A 13,563-nucleotide genomic window follows, 5' to 3' on the forward strand; every position below is an offset into this window, starting at 1 on the left:
CGAAATCATTTTGCCTTCATTACTCTATCAATTCATGATCACAATCGACCCAAAAGATAAAAAGAGAGTTAGAGAAAATCACGTGTAACCAATCATCTTATCAAATCACGCCATGATTCCTCCACCTTTTCAGCAAATTTGTGGATTACCCAATATAACAAAAAATTTAAATGATTAATAGAATCGATCATTATATTCTCTTTCAAATCTTTTCTATCATGTTTAAAAGGAAAAAGCCACAAAAATCTTCAAGCTATACATATAATGATATTTTGATTAATATTTTTTTTTTGTGATATCAAAAACTTAAAATTAGTATTCATATGACATATTTATCCTTCATCAAAATTCCATAATATGATTTTTCAGTTAAGATATATGGGCGTCATATTAACACTATTTGCTTTCTAGCGTTTATATAAGTGGGTTTTTAACTGTTCTTATTGATAAAATTTTGATAGAGAGTAAATGTATCACGAAAAAAATGTTTAGAGTAAATGAGTGACAGTACATATAATTTAGGGTTTTTAATGACATTTTCCCTATTTAAAAAGACCCCATTTATCTTAACATTAAGATTTTTTTTTTATATCAAAAACTTAAAATTAGTATTCAGACGACATATTTATCTTCCATCAAAATTCCGTAATATGATTTTTCAATTGAGATATATAGTCGTCGTGTTAACACTATTTGCTTTACAGCATCTATATAAGGGTGCGTTTGGGAACCCCTTTTCAAGGGGCTTTGGGGAGCTAAAGATGTTTGGGCCAAAGTGGAGGTGTTTGGGAACCATTTTCGAAGGGGCTTACGGGAGAAGTTGGCATTGGCAATCTTTGAAAGCCAAAGGCAGGTCTAGGGTTGCCTTGGGCTTTGGCCAAGATTTTCGAAGGTCGGAGGTCACCTTTGTTCACATGTCTCTGTTCACTTCTTCTCCGGCGCGTGGACGAGCTCGAGAGGCGGCGATGGACTTGGCGAGGACGGCGAGGTCGCGGCGACCATCACCGGCGAGTCGCGCGACCGGCGAGTCGCCGCGACCGCTGCGAGTCCCGGCGACGGCCGCGAGTCGCGTCGCCGCGACCCGGCTGCCGGGTTGCGCGACCTCAGGCGCGACCCAGATCTGGGTTGTCGGAGGTCGCGCGACCTCGCGGCGATGGGCGCGACCCAGATCCGGTCGCCGCGAGGTTGCGCAACTTCAAGCGCGACCGCGCGACCCAGATCTGGGTCGTCGGAGGTCGCGCGACCTCGCGGCGGCCGCGCGACCAGATCCCCAGTCGCCGGAGGTCGCGCGACCTCGGGCGCGACCCGGATCTGGTCGCCGCGAGGTTGCGCGACCTCCGGCGACCAGATCTCGGGTCGCGCGGTCGCCGCGAGGTCGCGCGACCTCGGCGAAGGGCTGCTTAGGGGGGTCGTCCGACCTCGGGCGACCCTCGCCGGAGGTCGCCCGACCCTAGGCGGCCCTTGCCGGTCGTCTCCGGGGGCCGCCTGAGGCTGCCGACGGCCGCCTGCCTCTCTCCGGCGAACTCTTTTATTTTCTTTGATAGTTTTTTTCTTTTTTTTATTAATCACCAAGTCCTTTGTAAATATAGTTTTTCCAAACACTATTTTTCCCAAAGTTACTTCAAAATTGACTTTTAAAGTATAATTTACCAAATACAGTTGCATTTTGGAAAACATCTTTAACTTAAAGGTGTTTGCATTTTCCTAAAGGCTTTCCCAAAAGTAGTTCCCAAACGCACCCTAAGTGGGTTTTTAAGCATTCTTATTGATAAAATTTTGATAGAGAGTAAATGTATCACGAAAAAAAAAAGTTTAGAGTAAATGCGTGACAATACATATAATTTATGGTTTTTAGTGACATTTTCCCTATTTAAAAAGACTCCATTTATCTTAACATTAAGATAATCTACATTTCGCCTATATTATATATGCATGTATATAATGTGAAGACTCCCTTAACAGGGGGTTGTCATCCAATTCTCATTGATAGGTTAAATCCCTTTCATGTTTGTGATTAGAACTCTTGTGCCTCACGTGTCCTAATAATGGAAGGAGTATATACTTTGAGAGCATGTGAAAAACAATGATGATCTCTTCTTCGTACAATCAACCTTCTCTCTTCTTTTTACATAGGAGGATATGTTGATATGGTGAAATTTCAAGCAAAATGATGAAATGAAACTGTCCAAGCTCGCCTTGATCATGTTGTCTAGAAAGTTGATCAAATGGCTCATGCATTTGTCAATATCCAATTTTGAATAACCATATCAACTTTATTGAATGTGCAACAATCTTTTTTTATCATTCTTTCTCAATTAGCTCTTAAGTTGAAGAGTCACTATGCAAAGTACCTCGGATTCGAGGGATCAAAATAATGGTGAGAGGCATGATAACAAATTCCGAGGAACATAATTTTGGATCCGACGGGTTTGAGTACCATGCTGAGCCCGAAAAGGAAAAGAAAAGTAAAATCAAAGTTTAATATATATATAACGATAATAATTTTCCCATCTGACTTGATAGGTTGGAGGGCCAAGAATCTAAGTGGGCCTGGTTGAAAAATGGACCTTTGAACTCGAAGACAGGCCCGTACAAAGGTCCGGCGCGTGGCCGCCCAACGCGCCAGTGAAGAGAGTGGGGGACATGGGCACGCTATTAACTCGATGGATGGAAAGATTCTTCGGATCTTCCCCTGATTTACACGCTCCATGATTGCGCTTTGTCTCGCCCAAAACGACGCGCAGTACCCACCGCGTCGCCGTCGTGCGACAGACGGATGGAGGGAGAAAAAAAAACAGGGAGTCGAATTGGTTAGCTATATATTGCATTACATGCGATGCACCTAATTAATCACACAATTAATCAAGTTTAATTATGCTGTTAACTTCCATCTCTTGCATCGGTCGCATGGACCGAGCTCTCGCGCACTATATAAAAGTAGGAATCTTTCTTAAATATATAAAAAGAAATAAAATTTTACTTTCTTAATTAAAGTTCATCGATTGAATATCAATTTATACTTAGTATCTTCTAGCGATTAGGGAAATTTTACTATGTTTTGTTTGGCAATGTCAAGATAAAAATTGATATGAATTCTAATTTATATGATTATAATAGTGTGATTCTAGTAGATTTTCGTTAAAGAAGATATTCTCATAAAGATTCATTCATCCTTAACAAATGTGCTCAAACCTAATAGGTCTTCATGGCAAAGTGTGTAACACCCGTTATTTTGTTTGAGCTTTAATTGAAGTTTTATATTATTTTATTTTTCAATCTCTTTCAACAACTAACTATAAATCAATGGAGTCGGAGGTCCATAATCCCATCCCTTTGCAGGCTCAATGCGACCCTTCTATTAAGGCTACCTTGACTCACCGTGCCGTTATGATCGGGAGCCCGGATTTTTTTTCAGGAATATCAATTCGTTGACACGCCAGTCTCGCTTCCTTTGTGAAGTTGTGGGTCGTCATAATCGAAAGGAAAGGTGCTTCAAGGTAAAGATATCTTTGGGATCTTGGCTTGATTTTTGATCTGTTGAAAGTAGCCGGGGGGGGGATAAAAACCAGAGAGAATTTCTCCATGGATTTGGAGGTGTGACTCTGAACATGACAGGGCAACCCATCCCTTCAAATTTTCCAATCGGGTGGTCCTCCGAAGAATTGACATTTTGATACCCACCTCTCTCTCTCTCTCGTTCTCTGCCTCTTATCCTGCGCAACCCCCCCACCGTCTCATTTCTCCCCCCCTTATCCTGCGCACCCCCTTGCCCCTGCCTTCTCTCTGATCCTACCACAAGCCCCCACACAAAATACACCATTGAAATGGACTCATCATAACATCTCACTCTCATCATCACATCACTCTTTTTTTCCTCTTTTTTTTTTCTTTCTTTCCAGGGTCCTAAGCCTAAGAAACTGTACAGCAACTTCAGAGGCCAAATCCCCACCATGTCTAGTGCCTTAGAATGGAGCAGAGAAGAGGACAAGGCCTTTGAGAATGCAATTGCAATGCATTGGGTTGAGGACTCCAAAGAGCCGTGGGACAAGATTGCTTCCATGGTCCCTGGCAAGAGCCTTGAGGAATTGAAATTGCACTACCAAATGCTAGTGGACGATGTGAATGCAATCGATGCTGGCCAGATACAGGTCCCCAACTACGTGAGTGATGAGACCTCCTCATCTTCAGCCGCCAAAGATGGGCCTGGCTTTGCCGGCGGCGGTGGCGGCTCGGCTGGGGATAAGAGGTCGAATTGCGGGTACGGAGGGGGGTTCTCGGGGTTGAGCCACGAGTCCGGTGGGCACGGCGGGAAGGGCGGCTCAAGGTCGGACCAAGAGAGAAGGAAAGGAATTCCATGGACAGAAGAAGAGCATAGGTATATCACTTCAGCAACTTCTTGAGGTTAACGTGAACAAGAAATGTTTTGTTTGAGTACTTTGTCCTTAAGACGGATTTGGATTACCTTATCCGATTATAATATGCAGAGAGTCCAACTATTTGTGAGGTCCTAGCTTCTCCAGAGGAGCTTGTTAAATTAAATAATGATAATCTGGAATCTGCACATTAGTTTGATGTTCATTGGCTCTTAGTCAAATGCGATTGCTAGAAACCCTGCGTTTAATAGGGGGACCCCAAGCAATGTTTTCCACTTATCACGTGGAAGATATCGAATTGGCCAATTGGATTTACTCTGCTATCGGGGATTCGTCAAAGATAGGATTTTTCTGGACAATAAAATCAAAGAGGGTGTCAAATTTTGCAGGTTATTTTTGCTGGGTCTTGACAAGTTTGGGAAAGGAGATTGGAGGAGCATTTCAAGGAACTTTGTGATTTCAAGAACACCAACCCAAGTGGCAAGCCATGCTCAGAAGTACTTCATCAGGTTGAATTCCATGAACAGAGATAGGAGAAGGTCCAGCATCCATGACATCACCAGTGTGAACAATGGAGATGTCTCAACCCCACAGGCCCCGATCACTGGCCAACAGGCCAACCCGAACCCTGCGAGCGTGCCTGCAATAGGAGCCTCCTTGAAGCACCGGGCTCATCAGCCACACATGCCTCCTGGTGTCGGGGTTTATGGCGCGCCAGTGGGTCATCCGATTGCTGCTCCTCCAGGCCATATTGGATCTGCAGTTGGGACACCCGTCATGCTTCCTCCTCCAGGGCACCACCCTCATCCGCCATACATGGTGCCCATGGCTTATCCAATGCCACCACCGCCCCCACCTCCACTGCCTCCACCAAATCATCAATAACAAGGCCAAGACAAGGCCTACATAATTTGATTCACAACTGCATACTATGGGATCCTGGATGAAGATAGCAGGGGATGAGGTAAACAATAACATTGCAGATGAGGCCTGTTTTTGTAAGAGCAGCAATAATGAATGTACATTAGCTTAATCTCTATAGAGCAATCCTTGAAATTCAGTTCTCTTATTGTACATATGACGGATTAGATAATCATTGCAAGTTCATTTTGATTTAGATCACTAGAATGTCCTGCTATTGAACCTTACAGAGGAGCTCATCTTTCCAAGAAAAATCTTCGATGGAAAGATCATTTACCGTTGTGTTTTCATCTTGTAGAAGAGTTTTAATAGACTATCTTCTGTTTGAAAGCCATAAGATGGATAGGCGTGAAGTTTATCATGCCATGTCTAATTAAATGTACATATACATTCTCTCAGCAAGTTAAAGCATCCAATGTTGTGCGTCTTCTTACCTTTCTATGTTAACTTTGGGAAGAGAATCGACCAACTGAGTTCTATACTTACTGATGTTCAGATCAATCAAATAACTTTCTCTTTCATTAGTTCGGCGAGTGGCTCTGTCAAGTAAGAAGCCTAAGCTGGGATTGGTCGTGAAGTACAAGGCCAAGAAAAAGCTAATAGGAGTGCAGGACATCAAACCATCAAGCTGATGGTCCCAAGAAATACATTAATGTTTCCCCTGAATACTACATCTCAGAAGTCAATTATAGCTAATTTTCTGTTTAACCGGGAAAAAACCCAAGATAAGAGACCAAACAGTGGAAATAGAATGATGAATTGATGTTGGGAATTGGATCATAGAAAGATAAGTTGCTGTGTTATTTCTCAAACTAGTCCAAATTTGTTGTGTTTGGTTGGACCACACCGATCTACATAAAAACTGGATTTATGCTTTCATGGACTGAAATTTAGGCTGTTAGCATTAGATCGGTTGAGATTCGACAACTTATCAATATAAACGCATTACAAACCCCTTTGGATCTATACTTTACTTCAAATCAATATGACAAATTAGAAGTACCAGGGAGATGACCAGGTAAGAGGTGGTAGAACATTGATGAAGCAAAACACATGCAAAAGCCCGCGCGGTGGCTCAAACATGGATTGTTGGCACTTGATAATTACTGTTTTAGTTGTGGTTAACCGTTTAAAAGCACGAAAACCTGCGAAATAATTGGACATGAGTTGAACATGCTAAACAGAGTGTTAGCTTTGATTGACTTCTGAAATCTTATCTTAGGGAGAATTCCTTATGAGGAGGGCCCGAAATTTGCCAAGACGAGTGGACCCAACTTTTATGCAAAAACAGAAAACCAGTTAAAAACTAATTATGCCTTTTTGCTGGTAGAGACCCACAACGGGCCTAAGTAACTGCAAAGAGAAGCAGGTTTTTTTTCTTCTAGCCTGCAATGTGTTTATGCTCATTTTGGACCCAATGAAGCTATCCAATCCTAAAAGGATATAGCAATTTCCAGTCCAGAACTCCGACATGCACCAGTCTCTTGTATCTTTGTTTCTAGAGACCATGATTCCATGAGTCTACTCATAACCAAACCACCTAAATTTATCATTTCCATTTTTAGGAGATGATTTTGGCAAAAAGAGAGAAGAAAACTAGTGTGAGATCGTGGATTTTAGGACTTGGAGCTGAGTTAGCCTGCACATTTCTTCTTCAGATAGGTAACAGCAAGCAGTTTACTCTTGAGAGTATCCTGCAATTTGGGTCGATCAAATGAATGCATGAAAAGTTCTAGATATCCAGCAATACAACTATATGATTTGGTACAGAGAAAATCATGAATAACTTTATCAAGGAAGCAAAACATTAAAAGTCATGCCACCTAAGGAAGATCATGAATGGGTCATTTTGCTCCAATATCAGAGATAATTTGAATCATCACATTACAAATGATAATAGTAAAACATGTAAAGCTGAGAAAAGAAGTTAGTCCAGCTGGTGAAGGCGTTCCTTTTCCAAAAATTGAAATTTGTGTCGTCATGCTTTCCCTAAGTGATTCAACAAAGAAGTGGCAATCCGAACCATCATAGGGAAAATAACCCGGACATGGGCGATCAAAATGCCTATTTCCACATAATAATCTTGTTTTAGAAATGTCAGATGTTAGAGAAGAATCAGTAGGGCTGATAGGCACTATCCTTGTCTAGTCCACCACGATGATCTCCACCAGTAAGGAACGGAAAAAGATCAAAGTGCCGATAGCAAGCTGACCATCTTTAAAATGCTATGCTGACTCAATTACGCGCGCCCCCCACCCGCGGGACCCCAACAAGCCTCCACAATTGGAAATTAACCGACGAAGGTTTGGCTCAGCCATGCGCAAGACCCTTCGACAAATTACATTAAACGAAAGACATCCTGGACATCCTGAAGGCTATTAGTAGCTTGATCTTTTAAAGGCAAAGGGCAAAAGTTCAAAAGATCCCACTTTTGCAGTTCTAAGATTAGGAAGAGGGAACTTCAGAAAAAACAAAAAGAAAATGAGGCAAAGATAGGGTTTCTCTTGCCTAGTCTGAGTTTGATCTCTCAGATATGAACAAAAAGGTAAAGAAAAAAGGTCATATTAACAAGAAAAAGAGAGGAAAGACTTTGAGAGAGGCTTCTTCTGTTCACTTGCACTGGTACCCGAAGAAGAGATTGAAAAGAAATGAAGAAAAATCTGGAATCATCATCACTTGCTTCCAAGCTGGTTGTGAGGGCTGAGGACTGAAGTAATTCCACAATCCCTTCTTTTTTGCTCCTTCTTTTGGCTTTAATCTTGCCAGCACAAGAGCATAATAACGCATCTCCTTATTATATAGAGCCTACCTCTTTCTTCCTTCATGAACCTTCCTAGTCCTTTATTTGAGAGCTTTCTTTTAGGGCTTTCTAGTGCATCACTTCTCAACATCTTCATCTTCCTCTTGAATGAAGCTCTCTTTGTCTAATGTGATGGTGTCATTTCCTTCAACCCACTCTTCTTCAACCCACGTTACTTTCTCATTTCCTTCAACCCACGTTACTTTCTTCTTTCTTCTCTCTTCTTTCTGATTGGATCACTCTTTGGGTTCTGTTGATATGAGGTTGGCCTGGTGATAACCATTGACTTCCTTAAACTGAAAGAGGAAAGGAGTCATGAGGCTCTTCTTATAGAAAGATAGGGTGTATGGTCCACTCCACACGCTTATTTGGCTCAGCCAAAAGGACCAAAAATATTCACCAAGAGAATGTACAGTCACTTCTCTCACCAGGTACTCTGGTGTCCCACTTCACCCTATAATACACACTTCCATGAAAGAAAGAGAAACAAAAAAGAGCGAAATATGATGTTGATAGGTTTAAATTTACCTCATAATTGCAAAATAAATACGATGAATAATTATGTTTAATGAAACTACATGGGTTGGTCTGTAAACATTAATCAAAAGTAAAAAGTAATTTTTAAATCGTTACAGATGAAGAACTCTTCCACAATACTATACTACTCATCAAGATGAACCAACCATTTAGTGGCTGGTGCTGCCCGCCGAATTAAGAAAGTCAGTTCCCCTATTAATGACAATGCTTGTCAACCTCTTACTTTCTCTCTTTTTCTTTCTCCAATAAAAGAAACTATGTGATTTTTCGTGGTCATCTTCATTTTTCGTTGAAAGTAAGCTCGAAAGCGCTCCGATCGTGGGTCCAAGCTCTCGCTAAGTTTGTAACAGTGTGCGAACTTGAGAAGTCATATAGCTGTAGGGTACGGAAAAAAGGGCCTGAGGCACACGTGATGTCCACGAGAGAGACATGGCGACTGTCTGTGGCGACGAGAACAACCTAAGTTTTTGTGAATGCAAATCTTCGAACCACACAAACACGATTTGGCCTTTGGCCACCACCCTCTTTTTTTACGCACAAAAGGGTCACGTCGTTGGGTGTTTTTGTGTATGAGGTTTGCTTTGCATTCTCTTCTCTCTCATCCCCCTTTCTTTTGGGTAAAACGTGCTGGAAAAGAGAAGCAGCCCTAAAAACAGCCACCCCCCTCCCCCGTTCCCTTATCCATTCAACCACGTTTACCGAAGCAAAAGAGAGGCCACTTGTTTGCCTGCCGCCACCAGCTTGTGCAGTAGTAATGAACAAGAACAATGATCAGTGAATTATAGCTAAATCTTGAAAGCACGAGATCTGAACTGGTAACACTGCCGAATTGGGACACGAGATACCGCAAAAGAACCGGCCATTCGAGCAAGACGTCCCCGAACTTCCTTCCTTGTTTTTTCTCAAGCGGGTCTGGATTTTAGCATTAAAATGGAAAGAAAGAAACCCCATCTCCACGTAAGTTCGACAGTGAAAAAGAAAGCATGGAATGGATAAAGTCTGTCAGCAGACATCCGTAAAATTTCTGTCAGCAGACATCCGTAAAATTTTCTTTAATGACCCCCACCACCTCAACAGGTGGGTCGCGGCTGAGAGAGAAGCAGCAGTGCAGAGCTTAAATGAGGCCACAACTTTAGGAAAGGAGTGGTTCCCTAACTCACAGTACACATGCACGGGAATTGAAATCGAGAGGGACAGTAGAGAATCAGCATTGCTTCTAAGTACAATGTCCAGATGGATCGCAATTCCTGGTGGCAGTCAACTGTTTGACCGGCTTCCACTGACTGGGCCATTTCCGATCCTCCTCTGGCCCAAAAACCGTCCTCCTCCAGAAAAAGCTTCTGTGTCAAAAAGCTCCTTCATCCTGGACAAGTTATTCAAGAAAGTAACTATGATCTGCCACTCTAGAGGTGGATGCTACACACGATGCAAGAGTCTCAAGTAAACGAGCATTAATGTATTGTCTCAGCCACATTGAAGTGTGTGTTTAAGTGAGAGAGATGTTTCTGATTGAATTGGCATCTTTTTTTTCTTCAATCCCGTCTTTTTGGCCCACACGAAGACATAATCTGCCTATCACAAATTCATGTTACCTCTAGAATCCACCCATTCCCTTTCCTCTCCTGCCCATCGTTTGCATCTAGGCCTCATGATCTGAGTTCTTTGGCTGGCATTGAATGACAACTCATTGGCTCTTGTTTCTCCTTTATGTGTATCAAGAAATTCAGGTATTGCAAATTAACATTGTCCGAAGCAGACTACCACTAGGAGATCCCCATCGCAAATGGTGGCACCAGGCAGACATTTAGCAAGAAGGGGGGGAAGAGGAATGACAGGTTAATACTTGCTAATCGCTAAACTGTTTTAATCAGAACATATTGTGCATTAGGATGCTTACGAGATCATTTCTATACAATACTTTTTAGGAAACTAAAATATAATATTACTCGATGAAAGTGGACAAGAACCTTCATGATTCTGAACAAATCTTTTCTCAAAATACTCTTCAGTCAACTCACAGCCTCCCATATAACCAGTATTATTTCAAGAAAGGGCTAGAACCGAGCCCAATTTGTCACAAGGCTTTGTAAGATCAATATATATAGACCACATATTTCATAAACACTGATTCGCCACGCCTTCAAAACTAAAAGGATAGACATAAGAAACTATGACTCATCCTAGGGAAGCCACCTCTGAGCAAAATTGAGCTCTTGTTCCTGTTTGTTGGTTAATAAACCAAGCTCTACAATCTTACCATCCAGTTAAAGTAATGTCCTTCCATTGTTTAGCATGGAAGCACTGTCCAACTGCCATTTGAAATGAATTGTTCATTCATAGTATAATGACAATTAGAATTTACTATATGTGAGATGAGACGGCAAAAATAGAGAAATCGAATAAAGTGAGAGAATTTATATACTTACAACATTGACTATTGAAGCAGCAATATACTACTGATAAGACAACATTGTTGTGAGACATTAGATAAACTTTCATAAGAGAAGAGAGATTGCCATACCAGTCCCAGAATCTTGAAGATCTTTGACCATTTCTTTCAAAGCTGTGGAGAAAGAACTTTGTAAAGCATGATTCCTTTTTGTGAATATATCTATCTCCTTTTCGAGGGATTCTTTTTCTGCTAATAAAGACTGCAATCTTTCACCTTCTCCTTGGTCGATTCCCCGTTGAAACTCTAGGCATTGTCTAATAAACTCTTCCCTGACAGATTTTAATTGTTGTAATTATTTCTAGGGTAATTAGTTGCAGAGATCTTACAGGAAATAGAAAACGTGAAGTAAGAATAATGTCGGGTTCAGAGACATCAGAGATGAGTAGTTTTAACCCATACACAACAACATGCACGTTTCAACCCAGCATTTTCTGCAGATGTCACACTTTCAGCAAGAAATTTTCTTGTAGTACTTCACACCAAATGCCAGTGGCGTAAAGCTGCTGATTTGTTGCTAAAAGCTTGTCTCCGGCAAAACAATTTTCTTTTTATTGCTGGTTGTTATGTAGTCATCAATGTTCAGGCAACAAGCGCGGTTTTTGTCACTATAGAGTAGCCACTGTTTGCTGTTCATCCATTTTATTGTAATGGCTAATCCTGAGCTTCTACACAGCTACAGCAATAGACCGAACAATTATTTTGGTATCAGCTAACAAGCAAAGTCGAAGTGGAAATAATTTATACTTAAATGAGAGTTGATCTTTATAATGCTTCTTTCGCGATCCCATGATTTGTAACATAATAAGATATAGTCACAAGCAAGTACAAGTCGTTGATGCACATACGACAATTTTGAATGATTCTCAGCAGAATTTCATTTTGGAAAAAGAAGTCCGTGTATTGCACATCTCGGATTTCAAAAAGTTGAGGGGAATAATTAAGCAACACCTCTACAATATCCCTATATGCTTTCCAACCGAAATCGATCAATTACCGTTTACAGATCATCCTTTCTTGTATCTCGTCTCGCTTCTTTTGGAGAGAGCGCAGCTCCTGCTCCGTGCTGGTAACCGACTTCCTCGATTCAGCTATTAAAAGGAAAAAAGAAACAAGTAATGCAAAATATAAACATGCGATTGCATGAAATAACTGATGAGGTGCCACTCCGCCGATGGAAGAGTACAATGAGAAGATTATCCGACACATGTAAATGCCGCAGGAATCCCGCCGCTAGACCAAGTACTCGAAGTTCCTCGCATCCTTCTCGAGTTTTTCACACCGATTACCCGCCATACACTGCCGATTGTGGGCCGAGAAAGGCCTCTGCTAAGATTAATCTATGAAATAAAATGAAACTTCAACTCATCGTAAGTGCCGCCAACGATTTGTCCCTAAAGGCCATTCTTGTGAACAAAGATGTCAGAAGCGGCATCAACAATGACACGGTCTCTCTCTCTCTCTCTCTCTCTCTCTCTCTCTCTCTCGATCGATCGATCGATAAAATTGACTGAAGATGGCAAGGCAGAGCGCAGTAACATCTAAGAATTTCTACATCTACGAGGTCAACACCGACATCCTCCAATCCTCCGATCCTCCGATCCTCCGATCCTCGATCGCACTGACCGTATGAACTGCCGAGAAAGACGTAGAAGAAAGGTAGGGCGACGCGAAATTTCCGGTGCCGCCGATGGCTGAAAAATCGATTCAAAGCCGCCGGGAAAACAAACGTTACCGACCGGTCACCGCAGCCAATCCGACGAGCTCGAACTGCGACGCGTAGAGCCGCTCGGTCAGCTCCGCCTCCCTCGCCGCCAAGGCGGCTTCGGCCTCCGAGCACCTGACGATCTCCGACTCCATCTCCCTCGTGGCCTGGATGCTCGACTCCATCTCCTCGTTCACCTGCTCAGCGCGGCCTCAGCTCCGGACGACGAGCCTTTTGCGGAAACATCTATAGAGATCGGGATTCGCGAAGGCACCTACATACCTGATCGAGCATGTCCTTGAGGCAAGAAATCTGGCACAGTATCGCGCTTGAATCTTCCATCCTCTCCCTCTCCCTCTCCCTCTCCCTCTCTCTCTCGCGCGAATAACGGCTATCTCCAGGCTCCCGCCATTTGTGCAGTTGCAAAATACAGGTAAAAGTCGAGTTCGATTGAAAATTTGAGATCGAGTTCGAGCACTAGCCGAGCTTATTAAAAATCATATTTACGGTACATTTGTTTGGGGGAAAAACTTTATGATGGAGGAAGTACTTTGTGGGAAATTATTTCCGGAAAAATTATATTTTTTATGTAATTTAAAAAGTTTTATGGAATTCGAAAAAAAAAAATCAATCTTATTTATCTTAGGTAAAAAAAATCGAATTTTGAAATTATTTCTTTTTTTTTTTTTTTCCTCATGACTATTGAGTCTTGGTGTTCAGGACAGGTATATCATGGCCATGCTTGAGTCCATTGAGGTTGGCTTGGGGCCTAGTGCCC

At 42.1% G+C, this 13,563-nt stretch overlaps 3 protein-coding genes across 4 annotated transcripts; 1 reads left to right on the plus strand and 2 right to left on the minus strand.

Moving 5' to 3' along the window:
* Nucleotides 1-3,758: 3,758 nt before the first annotated feature.
* On the plus strand, nucleotides 3,759-6,074 carry LOC104426104 (transcription factor MYBS1). Of its 2 annotated transcripts, XR_005547365.1 has the most exons (3): nucleotides 3,759-4,375; nucleotides 4,763-5,337; nucleotides 5,791-6,074. XR_005547365.1 is itself a non-coding variant. In XM_018865950.2 (2 exons), exons 1-2 carry the CDS (start codon nucleotides 3,951-3,953, stop codon nucleotides 5,256-5,258), a joined length of 921 nt encoding a protein of 306 aa, XP_018721495.1. In that variant the 5' UTR covers nucleotides 3,760-3,950; the 3' UTR covers nucleotides 5,259-5,707. The 2 variants fall into 2 exon arrangements, 1 of the variants encoding a protein (XP_018721495.1); XM_018865950.2 differs by lacking the exon at nucleotides 5,791-6,074 and having other exon boundaries at nucleotides 3,760-4,375; nucleotides 4,763-5,707.
* A 1,702-nt stretch (nucleotides 6,075-7,776) lies between these two features.
* On the minus strand, nucleotides 7,777-8,427 carry LOC120289369. The gene has a single exon (XM_039304174.1). The coding sequence runs from the start codon at nucleotides 8,189-8,191 to the stop codon at nucleotides 8,048-8,050; it is 144 nt and encodes a 47-aa protein (XP_039160108.1). The 5' UTR covers nucleotides 8,192-8,427; the 3' UTR covers nucleotides 7,777-8,047.
* A 1,461-nt stretch (nucleotides 8,428-9,888) lies between these two features.
* On the minus strand, nucleotides 9,889-13,127 carry LOC104427776. The gene is made up of 4 exons (XM_039305277.1): nucleotides 13,068-13,127; nucleotides 12,820-12,982; nucleotides 12,078-12,171; nucleotides 9,889-9,994 (listed from the first exon to the last, which is right to left on the minus strand). The coding sequence occupies exons 1-4, from the start codon at nucleotides 13,125-13,127 to the stop codon at nucleotides 9,889-9,891; spliced, it is 423 nt and encodes a 140-aa protein (XP_039161211.1).
* Nucleotides 13,128-13,563: the final 436 nt, after the last annotated feature.

This window comes from Eucalyptus grandis, chromosome 11, assembly GCF_016545825.1.
Source record: "Eucalyptus grandis isolate ANBG69807.140 chromosome 11, ASM1654582v1, whole genome shotgun sequence".
NCBI lineage: Eukaryota > Viridiplantae > Streptophyta > Magnoliopsida > Myrtales > Myrtaceae > Eucalyptus > Eucalyptus grandis.

Excerpts from the sequence above, each read along its gene's own strand:
- LOC104426104 (XM_018865950.2), top strand. The coding sequence starts at position 3,951 with ATGTCTAGTGCCTTAGAATGGAGCAGAGAAGAGGACAAGGCCTTTGAG. Across the intron at positions 4,376-4,762 it reads TGGACAGAAGAAGAGCATAG|GTTATTTTTGCTGGGTCTTG; the intron begins GTATATCACTTC and ends CAAATTTTGCAG.
- LOC104427776 (XM_039305277.1), bottom strand. The coding sequence starts at position 13,127 with ATGGAAGATTCAAGCGCGATACTGTGCCAGATTTCTTGCCTCAAGGAC. Across the intron at positions 12,172-12,819 it reads CGGATTGGCTGCGGTGACCG|CTGAATCGAGGAAGTCGGTT; the intron begins GTCGGTAACGTT and ends TCCTTTTAATAG. Across the intron at positions 9,995-12,077 it reads GAAAGGATGATCTGTAAACG|GATGAAGGAGCTTTTTGACA; the intron begins GTAATTGATCGA and ends TAACTTGTCCAG.
- LOC120289369 (XM_039304174.1), bottom strand. The coding sequence starts at position 8,191 with ATGAAGATGTTGAGAAGTGATGCACTAGAAAGCCCTAAAAGAAAGCTC.